This window comes from Vicugna pacos, chromosome 5 (assembly GCF_048564905.1).
Source record: "Vicugna pacos chromosome 5, VicPac4, whole genome shotgun sequence".
Classification (NCBI taxonomy): domain Eukaryota; kingdom Metazoa; phylum Chordata; class Mammalia; order Artiodactyla; family Camelidae; genus Vicugna; species Vicugna pacos.
The window spans coordinates 23,390,109-23,412,500 of record NC_132991.1 but is presented as its reverse complement, the minus strand read 5'-3'; the positions used below and the strand labels follow the sequence as shown (position 1 = coordinate 23,412,500).

At 37.3% G+C, this 22,392-nt stretch overlaps 1 protein-coding gene across 6 annotated transcripts in view; it reads left to right on the top strand.

Moving 5' to 3' along the window:
- ZEB2 (zinc finger E-box binding homeobox 2) overlaps positions 1-22,392 on the top strand; it is a 129,161-nt gene that overhangs the window by 89,382 nt on the left and 17,387 nt on the right. For all 6 annotated transcript variants that reach the window (XM_072960926.1, XM_072960925.1, XM_072960928.1 and 3 more), the window contains exons 4-5: positions 3,383-3,454; positions 21,533-21,721. In XM_072960926.1, the coding sequence (XP_072817027.1) occupies positions 3,383-3,454; positions 21,533-21,721 (261 nt within the window). The remainder of the gene's footprint in view (positions 1-3,382; positions 3,455-21,532; positions 21,722-22,392) is intronic.

Here is a 22,392-nt window from a genome sequence, read left to right as displayed (position 1 = left end):
TACTATTTAAATGAGCTGGTGTTAGCTATTCATATTTGTTAATGAACTAGATATGCAGGGCTATAAGAATGAATGTTCTGATGCTTTAAATTTTAATATCTAGAAATCAAGGGTAAGGACCAATTACTAGAATTTCCACCCTTAAAGGAATAATTAATAACGATATAACAAATGTACAGCTCCAAACTTCTGGGGAAAAAAGTTTAATTTTCAAAAATTAAGATCAATAATTGAAAAACAGCCAAAACAGCCATGTCAAGCTGTAGTAGTCTGTGATCATGGCAGCTTTTTTGTGTTGGTCATGGATCATAATTCTAAGTGTTTTAATATACAATAATCCATACGAATGCATTACAGACTCTGTTATCACCTGTAGTTAATGGTGCCTGTGATACAAATGAACAGGCTGTTCTTTGCTCTTACCTTTATGGTAAATAAACTAGCATTCTGGAGTCACAATAATTAAATAAAATGTAAATCCCTAATCTCATTTGGCTATTTGGACCAAGAAAGTTACCCGGCTATTACCTGTCTAGTTCTAATGATTAGTAATGATTTATTGTTCTTTTTTTTTTTTTATTGTTCCAAAAGTGCTCTGATGTGGTGCCTTGATGTCTAATGAAAAGAAATTGGTCTTAAAAAGCTACTCATTGTTTATCCTGACTCTTAGATAACACATTTTTCTCCTGATAAAATATTTTTCTTATTTATTGTTCAAAACACACAATATAGACAATAATTCTAATTCTGGTGCTGTTTTATTTAGTAGTGTTTTATCCCTGGTGCCTGCCTGTCTACCATCATACCTCAGCACATAGCTTTACTCTGAGATAAGCCTCCTCTCCTTTGCTCTCTCTCACATGCTTTCTGGAGTTTGTCTGCAGGATGCAGGTTTTCCACTGAAGAGCTCAGTGGAGTTCTTACTGTGCCTTTCCGGTTCCAGCACAATCAAAGTTTTGTGTTTAGAATTGTCCTTGACATTCTTTCGTCCCACAATGGGGTGGACACAGTGTGCTGGAAACCATGACATCATTATCATTGACACAGACTTAAATAAATCACCTGCATCTTGGCCTCTTTCTGCTTATTCAAGGATTCTTCATCTTGAGGAAGAAAGTGCTCTTTATTTTTACAAACCTTCATCCCAAGGGTGACTGGAAAATGCAAACTTTTACAAGTGTTTTAAAAACAAATATACTATGTGGTTTTAGATGCAGTGTGCTGAGTCAGAGGTGTCTTGGAAAATGTTTAAGGTTAGGCGTGAGGCAGAAAGACAGCCAGAATCGCCTTTAGTTCAGAGGGGCTGCTCCTAAGCTGCGTTATAATGTCCTTCTGAATAGGGATTCATGTGAAACTTAATGAAATAGGCACATACATTGTATTTCAAATACATACCTGAAAGGGCTTAGTGTTTCATTTGAATAAACTGAGCTTGTTGTTCAAAAGAAGGAAAAGTTGATGCTCAGTAAATTGAAGCAAAGTACATTCTAGGTAAAAGTGACACCATCTCAGTCGCACAATCTTTGGTTCAAAGGGCTTAGAGCTAACGTATTACTGCAGAACGCAGCACACACGGAGTGCCAACGACCTGTGTGAGTACCTAGCACTTCATAATTTGGGAAGCAACTACCTCTTGTAACTTCTCTCCACTTTTTCATAATGACAATGAGGAAGGAAGTGCAGCAGAAATCTTGAACATTACCACTATTATGCAAAAAAAAAAAGTGCTGTTAACTGTTTTCCCCTCAGTGACTTGATCTCTTAGATGGGAAACTTATGATTCTTCTGACTCTTGGCTACCAGAAATCACATGAGAGGAGCGAGGAAGAAAGACACAAAAGTTATATTTATATCTAATACTGAACTTCTCAGAAATACCTTAATTTAATTCCTAGCAGAGACTGATAAAAATATCAGAGGAGGGAGCCTTTCAACCGATCAATTATTACAATTGACCAGGCAATATTGCTGTATATTGAACTTCTAAATGTTTTATGTAAAATGTTCCTGTGAAAATATTCCTTAAATAAGAGAGAAGTCCAGAGCCAAGAATGAATTTAAAGTGGTCATAGAGTTTAAACAAATATCATTCAAGTTATCTGACTTGTATTACGTGCAGTGGCATTCAATTAGCATCTATTTATAATCCGTGTATTTTACCTTAAAATGATTGTTCAGTTCTGATGCCATAAACAGACACACTGCAGGGTACTACATGTGAAACATAGATTTTAATTTTGCTGTAACATTTGCTAGAATCTGTTTTTCTACCAAATAACTGTGACTAGAATGTGATAAGCAGAAATGGTCAGGATAAATTTGGGAATTCACAGAGTCCTATTTATAAAGTTTCTCTTGTTTTAAACAAAATAATTATCACAGAGATATTTATCCTGGATCATGTGTGATTCTCATTAGTATTGTTCTTGTAAAAATACAATTTTTAAAAGTCTATGTTTAATTTACTGACTTGGAGGATGTTTAGCTGTCAGCTGTCTTTCTCTGTCCTCTCACACACTCTACCATTTGGTAGGCAGAAAATTCAAGAGTTCTCCTACTTTCCAAACTCTCCCCATTTTAAAATGTTGCCGTTTTAGAAAACGACCTTTTATCGTCTATGAATCTTCAACTTCAGTGTTCACATATTTTCATCTTCATCAGAACATTGAGCTGTTGTCATAGCTGTATGTTTTCCCTCAGAAAATGACTGTGATTACCTACTGGGGAATACATGGTAAGGAAGGAAGATATTTATAGAGTGGTAGGGAAAGGAATAAGGAAAATATGTTTGAGAAGTCTGTATAAAACAGGGAAACAGGTGTTTTCAGTACCTCTGGGATGCTTGTTTTATAAACTGGGCATTTCAAGTTTGGGTATATAGAATTGAGGGGTTTTTTTTTTAATTTTGCTTGCATAGATTAGCACCATCATAGCTACTCCAAGGAGTGGGGGGGGGGGGAGCATGAAAATAAAATAAGAAATTCTGAGTTGCCTCTAATTATCCAGAGTTACCAGAGGCATAGCAGCCAGCATGTCTCCTCATAAGTACAAATACTTAGTTGCTTTTGACTCTTATTGAAAAAATAATATCTTTCCCCCTGTTTGTCACTGGAACTGCCACCAGAAGAAAAGCCCTTCGTTTGCCCCAAATAAGCACCTCTGTTTTTCACAGCTTGCAGTAATGCTCAAAGTAAATAAGTCCTTGTGCAGCTAGCACTGTTGGATTCATTCAGTTGCCTGAACAAAGCTATTGTTTAGAGGTTTACAACAAGCCTTTTCTCTGTTTCCTTTAAAAGAATCTTCCTTGTTTCTGTGGTTGGCATGCTGAGTATAGTGAGCCTTTCTCCAATTTTCAAATGCTAAAGATAATTTTCCCCCACAGAAGAAATGAAGGAAGACTATGACACTATGGGGCCGGAAGCCACGATCCAGACCACAGTTAACAATGGTACAGGTAAGTTCAGTTTACCACGCGAAGGTCACGTTTGTCCTGTGTCATGCGGATTTAGTGAGTCAGGGACAGAAACACTGAGCCATCCATTTGTATCTCCATGACTTAATGATGAAGTCAGGCTTTGCAAGTCTCTTGTTTTGTTTCAAGTCAGAATTCTTTATATTTTGGTATTCAATTCAGCAGAGGAGATCTTTTATTCTTAAATTCTGATTTTGCCTGTGAAAGTTGAGAAAATTGAATTGGATAAAAATTCTTTCAAAGCATGAGTTGGGCAAATTTCTGGTAGTAATTTTTATTTTAAAAGACCATGTAAATATAATTTTTAAATTGTAATATAATAGGCCTCTTCCAGTTACCACTTGATATTAGTCATTGAGATTCAAATGATTTGGTGTAATTTAGATTGCAAAAAGTTTTCTTCAGAAAGACAAACCAAATATCCATGAATATTCCCCACGAAAATTGATCATCTGAATTCCTTTTTAGTCTTTCTTCACTTTTATTTCTCAGTACCCTCCAGTTCTTCTAAATAATGTTTTCCAGGCAAAAGTTTTACGGAGAAGAATTGACAATTTCACTTTTTAAGAAAATTATTTTGGGGTGGTAATTAGGTTTACTTACTTATTCTACTATAATTTTTTCAATGGAGGTGCTGGGGATTGAACGCAGGACATCGTGCATGCTGAGCACACACTCTACCACCAATCTATACCCTCCCCCAAATTCACTTCTTTTTCATGAAGGTAAAAAAAAATGCAGTAGGAAGGTAGTAAGTGGTGTTTTGTAACTCTGTTACTGCTGTAGAATGGAGTTTCGGGACGATTGTAACATTCCACATTCTTTCCCCAAAACCGTGTCTTCTCTCACCCCCCATGTCACCAGTGCAGATTTACATTGACTCACTATGTTTATCTCTCTTTTCTTGGGTAAGGCTAAGTATTTTTACTGTTTCAAACAATCCTTCACACTACCACTGCAAATATTAACATAGTGCCCAGTATAAGGCTATCTTTTAACACCAAACCAAAAAAAAAAAAAAAAAAATCACAGAACTATTTCCACTCAATTCACCAATGAAAAAAAGTTCAGTTTTATGAAGTTTTAGAAATCTAAATTATTAAGAAGATAGTCGTATCTCCCTTATGTTGGTACCCATCACAATAGACTGTTCACGCTGCTTTTTTATTTAGAATACTCTTATTATTAACTTACAAGGCACTCATTCACAATCTTGGGTGTAAAATAAGAGAAATGATTAAAAAAAACTATTGGCATTTTTCTTTCGTTTGAATAATGTCAACTTAAGGTACAAAAATGAAACAGTACAATATGGGATTATGAAAAAGGCATAGAATTAGGAAACTATAATCCTAATTTTTAGCTGCAGCTCTGACAGTGACAAGACTGTGACCTTGGGCAAGTCAATTGCCCTCCTTGGCACTCAGTTTCCACATCTGAAAAATGAGTAGATTGTACTAGTTGCTTGTTAAGAATATTTCTAGTTTTAATGTTTTATGTTTCAGGGGTAATGTCAACATGTAAAATAGATAAACAAGATAAGATAACTCCATATAAAAACATCATAATAAAGAGATACCTTACAGTAGATACCTTCTATAACGTCCCAACTCCTGGGGTCAAAAATGGCTTCATGTTCCCTTTTAAAAGACAAATGTTAAATTTCAACCTCAAGCCTAAATAAATTCTAATGTTATTAACCTTATAGACATTTAAAGTGTCCCTAAAGTAAGTTTATTCCACAAAGTTACAATTTACTAGCTGTTTTATATACTTAAAGTCTAAAATGAGGTTAATAAAAGTGGCTCCTATCCAGAAGATTAAAAAATCAATTTTGAATATTTCTTCACCTAGTCTTAGGATCCCTTTTTCTCATACTACTATTCCTATAGTTTGTACCTATTCAGGCAATAGATAAATCAATAAGTACTCATTGAGTGTCTTCTATCTAGTCACTTTTGTGTGCACATGTGGTGGAAGATGAGTCAGGAAGTCTTAGACGTAGCTATTATTTCATTTGGAAAATGAGACTAACACACGAGAAATTATGAATAATAAATTAAAATATGTGATAAATGTGCAACAAATGTTAAGAATCATAATTATTTCAAATTACAGAAGTGTGAGAGATCCTATGGGGTGGATATTCAGAAAAGGTTTCATGAAGGGGGTGAAATTTAAACTAAGTACATTTTCAATCGTCATAGAAGAGAGAGGAAGGCCTTTCTACCAGAGCAGGAGTGTGTGAGCCAGGAAAGGAAATTGTGTAATCTATTCAGAGGAGAGTGAGTAAAAGTATTCGACTGCGTCAGAGGGTCCTAGGAGGCAATTCATGGGAAACGAAGCTGGACACGTAAGTTGAATGTAAATGGAGAATGTGAAGCAACAGACAAATGATTTCTGTGAATTAAAACTAGACTTTGAGAGACCAACTGGAAGTCATTGTAGTTATTCAGGTGTGACGAGATGAAAAGCTTGTCCTTGGGTGGTGACAGTGGTGAAATTAGTAACATGACTTCTTAACAACCAATTGATTCTCTGGGTAATGGAATTAAAATGGCTTTAAGATTACACATCTGCAGGTTTAGAGCATGGCAAGTCTTAGTATTTCTAGGTAAACAGATAAGGTCTTCAATTTTGAGAAGACCTTGAGCTGGTCTTTAGATATAAGTATTTTCATATAAAAGTTATATATGTGTATGTATGTATTTATTTATGTGAATGTTCATTGGAAATGAGGAATTGAAACCCAGGAAGTCAGGGCTAGAGACAGATATTTGAAAGTCATGCAAATTCATTCAGATTGTATTTAACATCATGGGACTATGACATTTACAACTGAGAGTGTAATTTATTGAAACAGGTAGAAAACTGAGGCCAGAGCTTTTAGTGGGTGAGGAGAAAAATCAAATTCAGTAAAAGAAAAAAGATTAAGAGACAGGAAAAAATTAAATATCCAGAAGGCAAAAAAAGCAAGTTTCAACAGTAGAGAATGGTCCATTGAATCAAAAGATTCAAATAACTGCGACTGAAAGATTGCTGAGCAAATCCACTAGACGTCGTGATTATGAATTTACTGATGACCTTCAGCCTAGAATTCTGGCCTTTTAGAAAATAAATATGTATCTCTTCCCAACCATAAGTCTACTGCTTGTTATTCTTAGCATCTTTTTGGATGTAAAATGGAACTGAAAAAAAAAAGTCACGTGGAATTGAAATAAGACATCTTTTCTGGTTGAAGTTGCTTATTAATGGAGCATCTCTTTCTCTCCACCTAAGTCCTACTGATCAGGACCTTGAGCACTAGCCATCTCAACCTATAGTGATAAGTTCCTTCAGCAAACTCTTACAGAGCAGATCAGCTAACCTTGCCGTAGATGCTAGAGTGTGTTGTTAATTAATGTGTTGTCTTTTCCAAACTAGACTGCAAACTCTGAGAGCAGGTACTGGTTTTAGGTGACCACATTGTCTATAAGAGTGCCTTAAAATGAACAGGCTCTCAATAAATATGCTCTTCTTATTAATGAGTAAGTCTGAAATCTTTAATGTTGGATGCCATTTTTCTTTTCTAATCAAAGTGGAACAAACAGACATTGGAATAGATAAATTTTAAACAGGTTAAGCATATTTTCTGATAAAAACTATTGTTATGAATTGGAATCAGTTGTCAAGGAAAGAAGCTGTCTCTCATATTTCTCTCTGAATATTCAATGCACAAATTTCATTCCCAACTAAAAGAAGGGAAAGACCTCTGAATTTCCTTCTCAAGTCTACAAATCTATTAAATAGTAGAATTTATATAAGTTCAAGTCAATGGATAACATAGTCTTTGGAACCTTAAAGTATCTCCTTCCTAGTATATTCTGCTGAGTTTAAAGACGTAAAAAGTAGTAAGAAGGGCTTAGTTGAATTGAATCACAGAATTCTAAAGTTGAAAGATACTACAGAACGATTCCTTGACTGTAATTGACAGTTGAGGAAACTGTAGTAAACAATGCCACACAGCTCCCTGATAGAAGATTTGGTAATAAAATCTAAATCACCTAACATATCCTTTGACCTCAGGAGGTTTTCTCCACTCTGAGGAGCCGATCTTGCTAGAAACTGTGGTATCATCTTTGACTCTTACACACTTCATCTAATGAGAGAATTTATCAATTCTACTATCACAAATACCATGTATCACTTTTATTCATCCACGCATTTTTTTCTCACTGTCTTAATTTAAATCTTCATCTTTCACATGAGCTGTTATAAAACCCGTTTAACTGGGCTCCCTGTTTTCAATCCCTAATTTCTTGAATCCATTCTTCACACTAACGAAGTTAGATTGAAGTTACTTTCCTAACACTGAGTGTTAGGATAGGCAGATGGATAATGGTAACTCGTTCCCTACTCCACTTCATACTCCACTGTGTATGGCTCTACATTTTTTTCAGAATGAGCCGGCATTTCAGTTGAATTGGCACCTTCCATGACCTAACCCTGTCTTGCCTTCAGTACCACTTCCCAGAATATGCCCCGGCTCCGAAAGACCCTTGACCTTTTGTGCTCTTTTGTCACTGCTCATGCTTTCCCTTCAAGCTAGAAAGCCACTCATTCTTTCTTAGTCCAACAGCATCAGACACATTCTTAAAGGCCAGCTCCACGAGGAAGCCATCTTAGAGTCTCCCACTCAGGAGTAACCACTCATTCTTTTGAGGGTCTGCTTAAAGAACTTACTTCATTCTCTCTCATACTATACTTAGTCACCTGCAGGTATGTTCTCCCCACTAGATTATAAGCTACTTGAGGGTAGGAATGATATGGGATTTTGGTCACTTTCTCACCATAGATCCTAGAATGGTCCTAAGTCAGAAAGAGTTTTTGAAGAAATGACAGAGTGAATGAGAGACAAACAACACTTGACTTATGTTTCATATTTCCAAGTTGACATATTTTTGACACCTGGCCTGAAATAATCAACCAGACATTTTCATCTCCCATTATTCCAGTCTCTCAAGTGAGAAAGACTCAGTTACATGTGGTCTCTAGCCTTCACGTCCTCCTCTATTTGGTCAGTCCACATTCTTCCTATAACCCTTTTCTCATGGTCCAGATTCCCTTCTTAGAATCTTTCATTGTCCCTTAGTACCTGTAAGACAAAATCTGCATTCTTCAGACAGGTATTGAGTGCCATTCATACCAACAGTGTTCCATTCTTATCAGACCAAATCCCTTGTTAATATCAAAAAAAGAATCACATTTATCCCAACCTCTGAGCCTCTGCCCACACAATCTCAACCCACACAATCTCCTGGGACCTGAATCTCTCCTCCCCTTCCTCCAGTTTTCCAAATTCTACCTACCCTTCTGTTCCTCAAGGCCAGCTCACCTCCCATTTCCTTAATGGGAACATCCCAAACCACATCTATCTCTTCTTTCTCTGAAATCCCTCGGTCCTCAGATGCACACTGCTAATTTTAGCGTGTTGAATTGTTCCTCTTTATATTTTTTACACATATTCTACCTAGTTAATTTCATGGAGACGTGATTTTTTCAGCTGTGAAATGTGGGTAGGTTAACATTATATGTACCTCATAGGATTGTTGAGGCAATGAAGTAAATAATGTATATGTTGACCTTAGTACATGCTCCCAACATATTTGCTTTCATAAAAGGCCTATTCCCTGTTTGCCTCGAAGTGCCCAGTACAACAGTGAATACACACAGTACACATTATGCCCAGTGATATGAATGGATGGATGAATGAATGAATGAATGAATGAATATTAGGTGGAGAAGAAATGACCTCTGAGAAAGGAAGCCACAATAGGAGATAATATTCTCTGTGAAGGAGTTAAGCCCAGTATCTTCAGAGAATGAAACCAGGATTGAAATCCCTGAACTCAACTTGGTAAAGGCAAAGAAAAACAGAGTAGAGAATCACTACTTTTTTTTTTAATAGCAAAGTTAGATTAGCAGCACAGCAAAAGTTGATTTACAACAACATAAAGCATTGCCAACACTGATTTATCTTAATAACTTCCCACATCGCATTTAATGTTTCTACATGGGTTCTAATGTTTTAAAAATGAAAAAACACTGTATGCTTTAACACATGCAGAACACCTTTTTACAGAGAACCTTACATCTTCCAGGTATTACTCAAATTCAGAATGAAATCATTATGTAGAATTTTTAAGAGTGTGTGAAAAAAAAACTATCTTTTAAGAAGATTAGAGAAATGGAAAAACTTGGGAGCATTACACACATAAGTTTGCCCGCATGCTGGTAGTAACAAGGCTCTGTCTTAGGTGCACGATGATCATTAGCATTAATGCGGCTCCATGTGCAGAGCAAGACCCAAATAGGCCCCTGATGTTTTCCTCTTTGAATGTGTGAAAGTTATATTTGCTCAGACAATCTAGCACTCTAGTTATAAAGGGCTATTAATAACCGCTTGCATCTTTGCTTCCTTTGCTGGGAAAAGGAAAGCACCTTACATCTAGGAACTGGGCAAGGCCAAGTTAGGTCTCTGTTCTGAATCTTACATAACACAAGAAAATTATTGTCCACGAACTAACTATGTGGCCCTTAACCATAGTCATTAAACATGCTTCCAATATTTTAAGAATGATATTTAAATACTTTTATACATAAAAGGCAAAAGTTATTTGGGGAGGCTCCAGATTCTAGAGTCAGATTAACTACATTTGAATTTTGCCTCTACCAATTACTGGTTACATGAACTTGAGGCTATAATAAGCCTTCATTTCTACATCAGTAAAGTGGATGTAATGATTCCCTGTGTACAAAGTCTCATTGTGGCGATTAAATGGTATATCATTTTTAAAGTACCAAGTACAATGCCTAACTTATACTAGATACTCACCCTTTCTTGATTATTTTTCTGGTTTGTTCGCATCTGCAAATAAGCCTTAAACCATTTTTATTCATTAAGAAATAAATGCATTCTGAAGTCTTTCCTCCCTTCACACTATTCCTCATTAACTTTTCTAGAATACAAAAATATGATATTTTAAAACTTTGTAATAGAAGAACTAACCAGTTGATTTTGAGAGCCTTGGCCAAGTAAATTCCTTTGATGTCTTGGAAAACGACCCAGACATGTTGTAAGACAAATTTCTTTTCACTGCTCTGAGGTCCCATTTGAAGTTAAAATAGGAAGATTAAGAAGGAATAGCTAGTTTTCTATCTCACTTCATCTTTATCTGGCATCCTTTTTTTAAATGTGGAAGAGGATTTACTAGTATTGACAATGTTTGGTGTAAGGATGTTGAAAGCTGTCAAAGATTTTTCCTTCACTTGATCACTGCCTAGCATCAGAACTCATGTCTTTTTTTTTTTTTTCCTTTCAGTCCTGGATAAGAATTGACTAAATATTTGTCACTAGTTAACAACCTAAAATACCTGCATTCCTTCTTTTTAGAGTATTTGCTGTGTGCAGAATTTGAACTGAGGCTTAAGAAAGAAACAAAGGAAACAGAAGATATAGTTCCTGTCCTTGAGGAATGAAAAATCGTATAATGCCAGTAGGAAAAGCAAAAATCCTAATGACATGAAGCAAATTTTACAAATAAATAATTATGGTCTCATTAGCCATTCAGATCAGTTGTCAATTAGGGAGACCCTACTAAGTGCAAGGCATTTTGTTAGGCAGCATGAAAGATACTATGAATACTCACTGTCAGGTATGACTTACATTCAGTTAATGGTGGATGAATAAGAAATGTGTGTGAAATGTTTAGCACAATGTTAGACATAATACCTGTTCAGTTGTTACTAGCTATTGTTATTATTATTAATGATTATAATAATACATGGATTAAGACGTTCTATTTGAAATACAGTAAGCTATGTAAGTTCAAGTGAGAAGTTTTCAGTATTACAGAGGGTCTCTGACAGAGTTTACGGTCAAATATTAGAAACATAAAAATAGGGAGAAGACTTAAGAGCCTGCAAATTTCAGGGGAGTTTTTCTCCAGGACAAAGTTAAACATACCATCTGTGCCAAAGAGGGAGACAGAGAAAAAGGCTGAAAATGTGGAAGGAGACCAGGTGAAAGATAGGGTAGGTTGCCAGAAGAGCTGTGAGGGAAGAGCTTTCAATAGTAGCCCCGGCTGTGGGCAGAGACTCATCCTTTTTATCAGTAAGATCAGAAGGAGAAGGGAGAATGATTGTAGAGAGATTTTGGTTGAATTTCAGCTCGTTGATGGAATTCACATCATATAAGCTGCACTCTTCGAAGTAAGTAGGAAAAGAAATCATCAGTGGACGGTACGGGAATGGGACAAGGGTTGGAATCTTCAGGACTGGACATTCAGAGTAGTTGCTTTAGCGCAGGTATGGCAATTCAGTTATCATCATGAAAGAATATCCTATTTTGATAACATAGGTGGAAACAAGTCTATACAATTATTTAAGTTCCTTTAGGCATTTTTGATACTCTAGGAACCGAGAAACTGGGTTGGATTTTAGATTGGCAAGGCAAGAATAATGCAAGAACAAGGGACAGAGATGGAAGTGGTTTCGAGCTTCAAGGTCAACTGAGGTAAGGGAAATCAGAATGGGTGAAATAGACTGGGGGACTTGTCAGGACCTGATTGACACAGTGAAGTACCTGTTTTGGGGCTGAGGAACTGAATGATGGGGTAGGGCACCAAGTTGAAATCAGTTTAAGAGAGTTTAAGTTCCAAGTTCCAGTCAAAGAGATGCAGTTGTCCCAGGGTTAGCCAGTACCAAGGGGTGGCCGGGCCATCTATATTGTTGGACTGGAGACGATCAGAGCACTGTATAGCCAGGATCTTGCGTCGACTATCTCTGGAGTAATGAAATTTCTCAGGATGACAGTAATGGCAGCCTGGGGTAAACATATTCACAGGACAAGTATCATTTTACTTGAGCTGAATAGGTTGTGTCCTAAGACACGATGGTGAAAATGGATGACTTTGGTTTCAAAAAATTGCAGTTCCAGACTGGAGGCTTTTTGAGGGTAGAGGTTAAGTTTGCTCTTCTGTGTATGTACTCTTGGTAGGTGCATTTATAGAGCCTCGATGGTTGATAAACAGGTTGCTTGTTGAATTAAAGAATAAATGAATGACCAAATAGATGATGAGCAAATTAATAAAATAGGCACTCTGGTTTGAAATGATAGCATGAATTAAGGAGTATGTTGACCCATCTGGGTGTTGCTCTGTGCGTTAAGACAGATGAAGACAGGAATGGCTCTGCGGGAAAGCTCTGTGAGGGATGGAATATTATCAAGGGATGACACAGTTTCATTTACTCTGAAGAAGTGGAGCACATGTAGGAGGGCATCATTAAGCATGTGGGGGAATAAACAAGTAATATGTGAAATGGGAAAGCAAAATGGACCGTGAAGGAAGTTTCTTCGTGGTCTCTAGTTCGAAGTTAAGCTTCAGACAATTTTTTTTGTACTAAAACCATAGTAGGTAATAAAAATCCTTTTTTGCAAAATGTTTCATAAAGTTATTTTGCATTGAGTGCTGTTAGCAAAGTGACTAAATATAAGAATTATCGAAATTAGGAAAATCCAATCCATAAATATTACATGGAAATTTTTTCTTTTTTTCAAATTAAAAAAAATTTTTTTTCTTCTTTAAAATTTACATATATGTACTGTTCATTGTTTCTGAGAACAGTGTAGGGCTTTAGCCTTTCAAACTTACGAAGTTATCAAAGGAATAAAGCCAACCACAGAATAAGAATTAACAGAAGGCAGTAATCCAATCATAAAGGACAGTCAAATGTGCTTATACATATTAAATGGAAAATTTAAATAAACATTTGAGTGGAGCATTTGAAGAACTTTCATGAAGTTTTTTTCATTTTACCCCCGTAGACTTAGATGTGGATCACTCAGTCAAAAAATAAAACAAATGCGTAGGACTCAGAAGAGCAAGGATGTGAAAAGAAAAATAAAAAAACAAGTTTAAAAGTTAATATTTTGTTTATATTGAAGTTGCCATTTACATTGCCTTTCCCCCTACTGATTTTTTGGTGTTATAATGTTGCTGTTTAGAACTACTGATAATGTCAGTAATCTTTTCAGCATCTAGGACCTATTCAAATTGTATTCAATCAGTCGGGCATGATGAAAAACTAAAAAGATGGGGTTGTCTCTCTCTTTCTCATTCTCTCTTTCCTGTTGACTCATTATGATATAGTGGAAAGAGTAGTGGGTTAAGAGTCAGGATTTCTGAATTCTCCATCCAGCTTTTCCAGAAATTATTTGTGCTAACTTTGTATGAATCATTAACTTCACCGTGCCCAGGTTGTATCATCTGTTAAATGAAATTAGACTACAAGTTTTGGACTCTACTCTCCCTACCCTTTCTGCTAAAGAGATTTTACTGGGAAGCCTGAACAAAGAAACCAAAAAGCTTGGGCTGTGCTAGTTGGTGTGGGAGGGGGAGGTTCTCAGGGGTCCTGCCTCAAGATATTCCATGAAGACCAGGTTCCTGGGTGTGCAACTTGGAGAACCACCAGGCCCTGTGCTTAGAAAGGCCTCCCCTTTGGTTTGATGCTCTCCTACTGCCATTTTGCACTGGGACCTGCAAATCCTGTAGCCAGTCCTGCTTGTAACTCACAAAACGAGCTAAGGTAATCTCAGTGTAAGCCAGGACGGGAGGGCGTGAGATAAGGGATTCACCGCCTAAAGTACCACATAGAAACACCAATTCTGTACAGGCGTACAGGGTCCTCCCAAGGTATATCTGGAGCAGTTGAATCCCAGGTAGAGATTAGACCTAGATGGAAAATCCTGTTTGAGCCAGAAATACCATGGTGCAAGGTACAACTCCCCCAGACTGGTAACAGGAGTGATAAGGTGGGCAGGCTAAAAATCCGTGAAGCCTCTCTAAGCGCAAATTCTGCGTGTCCTATTGTGAGCATAGAAGAAAGTGGAGAAAGAGTAAGAAAGTTTTTGTTCCTTTATTATCTTCTTGGCTTAATAACTTCCAATTCTTCTTGTTACTCTTATATGGAGTTTAAATTAAAACTGTCAAGTTAGCTAGCTTCCTTCTGTGGGTGACAGAAGCCACACAAGTTTTATCATAAGGTATTTCTCAGCGAGCTGAGTTGGGTGTACAGTGTTAATCAATTGTGCAAGATCAGTTTATCAGATAATTCAATTAGTATCTAAATACTTAACAGGGAGAGAGTCCTACTGTTATAAACCATGTCATTTTCTTCTTGGGTATAATATTGGTCGCATTTTTATATGTTGGACTTTCATCATCCAGTTAGAGCTGTCATGCAAATGGTCATTTTACCTTTTTTTAGTTAATTTCATATGAGTTTTTTAAAAGAAAGGAGAGAGAGATGGATTCTGAGGAGAGAAAAACAGAAGAAGCACATGGTAGGTTAGACAGGAGGGTCATTTTCAGACTATAATCAGTGTTCACGGAGAAGAGCCTGTCACTTCCTGGCTAATGAATGCTGTGGTTTCATGAGCTTTGTTTGCGATTAGGAGCAGCTATCTCCACTTCACAGCAAGAGTTCCCACAAGAAATAACTGATTGCCCAGGCTTCCTTGAGCGTCTCCTTCATTCATTCAGCAAATATTTAATAAGCACTGTTTTCCTTGTGATGTTGCCTGTGGTTTCCAGTCACTTCCAAAATATTTTTTTCTTAATCTGTGTATGTGGGTCCTTCATGAAAAAGCTGAGTTGCTTTGAGTTTTTAATTGAAAAGAATATAGATAAAACTCTCTAGGCCTAGCCAGTGAATAAAAAGTAAATTGATTAGGGCAAAGAATTAATTGAAATTATAGAATTCTGAAACTTCGAGGACTCCCCAGAAAGCATTTACAGGCTCATTTTACAGAAGATATTGAGATTTTAAAAACATAAGTAGGTGAGTCACAATGAGCAGTCTAATAACTTTGAACCCAGTCTAACCATTCAGTTATTGAGCATCAGCTGTGCTCCAGGCACTGTCCTGGGCACTGGTGATACAAAGCTGAGTAAGACCCTCCATGCCTCTATCAGCTCAAGGGGTGTAAACGAAAGATTATAATGTGATGAGATAAATTCACCAATTGGGATACGCAGATGATCTTCTGTAGAAAGAGGGTATGAATGTGGGCTGAGATTATCAGGAAGGCTCCCTGACATGGGAGTAATCCTGTGCTGTTCCCCAAAACTACATGACTGAATTATTTAGCCAGGGGAGGCCGAGAATTGAATTCCTAGAGTAGTGATTCGTCAACTGGGCGTGCATCAGAATCCACTGAAGGGCTTAACAAACACAGATTTTTGATTCTATCTAGGATGGACCCCCAAGAATTTGCATTTTGAACAAGCTCCCTGGTAATAACCATGCTGCTGGCCTGGGGACCACATTTTGAAAATCCCCGTCCTAGAGCATCCTTAAGTGTCATATGTCTCTACAAAAAGCATATGAAAGAGCACTGAATTACTGGGTAGAAACACCTTACTTCACAGACCCCTCTAAAATGTATTAATACAATCTTAAGTCTTTTTGAAAATAAACCAATTCCAAAATTTTAGATTTCACAGTTATATGAAAGATAAATACATGTCATCTAACTTGGGAATTTTCTTTGTACCAACACATAGCAATCAAAACTGCCTAAGGGTTACTGGTCTCTAAATCTTGATATTCACAATTCCCTAATAAAATAAAAAACCTCATTTTAAAATTTGCCTCCATCCCTGACTGGGCTGCTTCCAGCTGCTGAGGGAGATGTTTGCTCCCGCAGAGCACTGCACACTCCCGGTCCCCTGTTTCTTCTGCAACTTTCTTTCCTGAAGCTCCCACACAGGGGGAGCTCTCACTGGCATCTGAACACGTGTTCCCAGGGGAAAGCCATGTCAGAGCAGGCGTGGAGACCGGCCCAGACACTGTGCTGCTTCCTGAGGAGAGAAGACAGGCCCTGCTGACGGGCCCCGTTGATGGGCCCCCCCAGACTTCCACACACCTCTGCAGCCGTCGGAGGCTCTGCTGTGTAGTGAGAGCAAGATCATCTTCCCTCATGGTTGATTTAGATACTGGGTGCCAATATGTATTTTGGAAGCCTTCCGCAGAAAGGCACACATGCATTTTTAATGATGAGACGCTGATATTACATTAATTAGTCAACTTTAAACAAAGTAGCCATGAGAATTTCTCTACCTCAACAAATGCTGAATGTGGGCTTTCTTTAAATAAGAAATTTCACTATGAATGACTAGATGAAAAATAATTTTCTATGTTTTCCTATCATCTAAAATGTTGTTTAAAAAGAGACTATTTTTCAAAAAGAGAATGAATATAGTTACGTAGCTTTCAAGTCCTTTTGCCTTGACATACGTGAAGTGAGTAAAAGCAGATTATATGATAAATGCATAATGTCTACATTATACTGAGGAAGTGTGTATATATATATATTTCCCTGTTATACACTAATGTATTGACATGTCTGTATATTGCAGAATCACAAGCATTTATGTACATGTCTCTAAATATGAGACTCACAGAAGTAGGAAAACAATTCTCAATCAGCATCATTGTGTCCTCATCCCAAGCACACCTCTGTGGTATCAGTAGGCACTTAATACCCAATGATTAGACAAAGCGGTGGGGATGGATGGACGATTCTACTCAATTCTTTACATTGACTTCCTTCAGTGCTTCTAGACCCTCCAAAATACTTTCTTTTCCAAAAGAATTATTTATTCATTTTGATGTTTATAAAAATGGCTTAGCATAATATTCAAATATATTTCTTCAATTTTTGATGAAAATTTAAAACATGCTGGGTACCAGACCAGTGATAATAGAGCACCTGTCTTCCTACGTGAACATGTGCTTGTTACAAATAAAGAAAATAAATGGTGAGGGGATTAAAGTAAAGAGAAGGAAACAGAAAAGAAGGAATAAGTATTTAGATATCATCACAATTTAACTACTTGTAAAAGTGTTAGGAATCTTGAGAAATATCCTAAAACAACTCAGTTATGGGGAGGGGAGGGCAGAAAGTTTGACTGATTTGAAGACCAACGTATCTCTTTTATTTAGAGCTTTTATTTACAGATATTAACATTGCTTGTTTTTTAGGCAGTAACTTCAAAAATCAGTCCGCACTGACATTTTGGATAGATTAATGACCCTTGGAGAGAGATAAGGCAGACGCTTATGTCCACCTTAGATACTGATTGATATTTTTGGAGAGATAATGATATTTCCAAAATTATTCCAAAAATATCAATACCTAAGGTAGACATAAGGCATTTATCAAACTATTATTAATTAGCGACATTAGTAAGAGTGACCAACGTATTTACAAGAAATTTGAGGCTTTTCTGATTTAATAGGCCCTAGAAATTTACCCTAACAATATTAAAGTACACTTGACTACGAGGAAACATTTTTAATTAATGAAGTTCTTTTTTTTGGATAGAGAAAAGTTTACCTGACCTTAGGGAAGGTTGAGATATTTGTAAGACATTAGCGTAAATTTTAGGACTAAATGCAAAATCTCTGGAGAAGTTATGGGAAGAAATTACTTGAGGTTTCTTGTGAATTTTTGCTATGGTTTGATCACAAATACCATGCAAATATCCTTCGTCAGTGTGTTTTGGCAATTCTTCCAAGGAGTGAAGAGGATTACAGGAAAAAAGAAAATGAGGTTGATTTTACACTAGAAAAATGCAGTTGGGAATTCTGTAACTTTCTAGCAAATATTCTACCTCATCCTTGTGTCCAATATCCAGTATTACAAAATCTTTATAAAAACCAAAAATGCAAACTTCCAAATAGAATCAAAACTTTATCCTTTGCAACAATTTTGACAGTAACCAAAATTTAATTCCATCGTTTGTTCTAGTATTGTAATAATTAAGGTGACTTGGAGTCTAGGAGATTGAAATAGAGCATAGCCTACAGTAGAAAAGGGAGATTTTCTGCTCACTGGCAGGACACAGGTGCTGCTTGGCCTCAGGAAGTATAGCTAGAAATGTAACGTCAGGACTTGCCATCTTGTCTCTGCTTTTTCTCTGTATGTCTGCTTCATTCTCTCTCCTCATAAATCTTCTTATTCTACGTAGGATTTATCCATTACTTCATACTACATCTTATAGCTGCAGCCACTTGGAAAAAATAAATCTGCCCTGATGCTCTCTTTGGAACCAAGTCCTAAAATCACAGGGAAGGAGTTGACTGAACTGTTAGATTCATTGACTTCCAATGAATCAATCAATGGTTTGACCAGGAGAACAAAGGCTAAGATTGCTTTGCTGCAGGTGCAGATTAATCCACTGTAGCTAGGGGAGGAGGATCATGCAACAACCTGGCAGCTGCCTGGGGTACCATAAGGTTTGGCAATAGGGACAATGGGGAGCCATCCCATGCAGAGGAGAATGTTGTGGTGCTGGGCAGAAAAACCATACATTACTAGTATCTATGGCAACACCAGGGAAAAACACACTATATCCATGGTGGTTATACCTAGTTCATAAAAGGCTAGACTCTAGCCCACTTAAGTGACTCTAGATATTGAGATATGTTACTAATAACATAGCTATACCACATGAAGAAAAATCCTGATACAGCAAATAGATTTAAATGATTGAGTACTGTTTTCTTCATGAAACCCTTTTTGAATGCTCATCTGAGCCCTACCAAACTCCTGCAAGCATTTATGATCACCACTACACAGTTTAGCACGTAATTGTTCTACAGTTGCTTGAATACTAGGTCAAAGTTCCTAGCTCAATTGTAGGTATTCTATCTTATGTTTCCTTTTACTGGAAGACTTCTGTACTAAGATGAGTGTTAAGGATGTAATTTATTCCACATTCATTCTACAAATGACTCTTGAGTGCCTACTAATTTCTAAGCAATACATTCGATGCTCAGGATGCAAAGATGATCAAAGATGATCCTCAAAGAGAGCACATGATTTGATGTCTTTTGTCCCCATCACACTTGACATAGAAATCTAGTATGGCCAAATTTGATCTAACTAGTGAATTGCCTCTCCAAACACCAGTAGTGTATCTAGATGTTGTTCAGTTTGCCTATCCAGAAAAATCAGAATTTTCCTTCCTTTTAAGCCGAAAGGCTATTAATGCAAATCCAATTGAATTTGCATTTGATTACATTTCTGATGGAAACATTCATATGCAAATGAAAATTCATGCAAAGATAGCCAGATAATTCAAATACTTGCTGAAATATCAAGATAAAATTAGGATGATGTTAAATGTACATCCATCTATGTTTACTAGATTACACTAAGGATTTTCAAGTAGGACAATGTTCTTGAAAAACTGAAATAAATTGTGTCTTAAACATTTGACAATGTTCAAGTAGGTCTGGATTTAGAAAGTTGCTATTACCATACTTTCTGCTGCCAGGGGGCTGAAAAAGAAGTCAGCCCCTGGTCAAATCAGTCAAGTTTTTCAAAAGAGGTTCATCTTGGACCCAGTCTTTGCACATCAGCACTCTCCTTTTAGATTCTCAAATGCTCCGTTGTCTTTCCAGTCACCACTGCTCTACCCCAGCTTCTAAAGTTAGTTAGCGTCATGCTTCTCACTGAAGGCTTTCCTGGCCTTCCAGACTGCATTGGGTCCTGGTCAGTTCCCCTCTCCCCGCCTCGTTACTTCCATGATACCACCGTACAGCTTTCTTTCATTACACTTGTTTGAGTTTGTAACGTTATATCTGTCTTTGAGGCAATATCAGTTGTATTAATTGCTCTCATGGCTTCCAGAAGAATGAGGCTGGATCTCTCTCTTGCTTCTCAAAACAAGACATGATGCTTATCACCTACCAAGCATCCAGTAAATACTTGTTGATTAGTGGAAGGTTCCACTTCCTATTCTTCTCATCTATAATCCACAAGTTCCCAACAGTGAAAGTCAAACATATAAATAACAATGGACTGGCTCGCTAGACCAGCACCCTGTCACAAATTGCCAGGGAGGGTTAGAATGGCAAGTACTATGATATCTTTTATGAGAGAAGGTGAGATGAAGAATATAGTGGAATCGAGGTTAACTGTTCTCAAAAACTGTGAAGGTAGGACTCCGCCATTAATTGTACTAGCAAAGGACCTTTTTTCACTTACTCATGGTAGAGAATAATGTGGCAGTGGCCACTCTCCCAACACTGTCTTATGCATCAAAATTTTAACTTTGGATATTTAAGCCACAACGTATTTTAGAAATATATCTAGTGGCTTCAAATGTATAGTCCTGTGCCATGTGTTGCTTAAATTGACTTACAACTATTATTCATGTCCCAAGAAGAGAGTCAGAACTACAAAAGTTACAAATCATATCAAAATCACACAGCAGTGTAGCCAGTTTCTTAACTCCCGTCTGTTACTTTTTATTTCTATCAGTGGGAGCTTACCTTTATTTTCAGCAGCTTTAAATACTGGGCTAAACATTGAAATTTTAAGAAAGATGAACTCCCACATTCCACCAATTTTGAGCCAAGTTCCACTATCATCTCTCTAGGAATATGCGTCCTTTCGCACCTCTCTTGGACTGTGTAGTCCTGGTGGTCTGTGATGTTTGGAGAGTGGAGGGTTAAAAGCCTATATTTAGCAACAGGATGTATATGTGGCTAGGAATGTTAAGTTTAGTGGACTGTAAAAAAGTAAATATACCTTTCTTAAAGGAAAAAGAAGTTTTATATAGACTATTAAAATAGCTTTGAGCTCATATTATCTCTCATGTTTATGGAGCTTTGAATATAGTTCTGTGTTTTTTTTTTTTTCTTTAATTTTCCCTTAAAACATTTAAACATTTCTTTCATTCTTTGTGAATTATACGGACTAGTATTCCAGGAAGAAGAAAAGAAAATATGCCTATTTAACTTAAAGTGTCCTCTCCTTTTTGCGTATATGGTAACAATAAATATTCCGTCAATAACTGGTCTTCTCCAACATTTCCTCCACATAAGCTGGGAATCGTGATCTTTTTGCAAGTCAACATGTTTTAACTAACAGTGATATAAGCAGACTCGGGCTCCTAGGTAGAAGGCCCTGAAAAGACATTTTCTTCTCCTTTTTTACCATTTCAGTTAAGAATGCAAATTGCACATCAGACTTTGAGGAATACTTTGCCAAAAGAAAACTGGAGGAACGCGATGGCCATGCAGTCAGCATCGAAGAGTACCTTCAGCGCAGCGACACAGCCATTATTTACCCAGAAGCCCCCGAGGAGCTGTCTCGCCTTGGCACGCCAGAGGCCAATGGGCAGGAAGAAAATGGTGAGGCTGTAATTCATTTTTAGCCACTACGCTGACCTCTGCAGCTGTTACAATTACAAATGCACTACATGCCTGGGTGTTTACCTTAAAATTTGAAGAACAGCTGCAGAGGCATGGAATTTCATGAGCAAAGATTAGAACTGTAATTTTAGGGTATTGTGAAATTTTTTTGTCAGCAAATTTGTGTCATCTGTACATCCAATAAAGAACGAGAACAATTAGAGCCTCTTTCGAAGAGATAAAAATATCTAAATTGATTCCTATCTTTCCGAAATATTTCACTTTTGAGGGGGGAAAAAAACCACCAAAGTTTAGAAGTACTGACCCTAACCTTTGGTCTTCTCTGCCGACACCTGAAAAGCCCCTTCACCCGGTGAATTCCTGAGTCATATGTGACTAAAGGTTTACGACCAAGTGTCAGTCACGAAAGAGAGTTTGCTCATTTATCAGCTGTTTAAGGATGCCCCAGAATGCTCCCGTCGTTAATTAATTTTCCAGCGCCGGGCGAGCCGATTCGGCCCCGTCCGCCGCGCCGAGGCCGCGTGGCGATGGCACTCCCGGGGAGCAGATTGCGGTGATTCCTGTCATACCAGCCCGGGCAGCCAGCCCATTAGCTGCCATTGATTTACTGACCTTTTGGCCCGCTTCTCTCCCTCTCGTCTCTCGGCTAC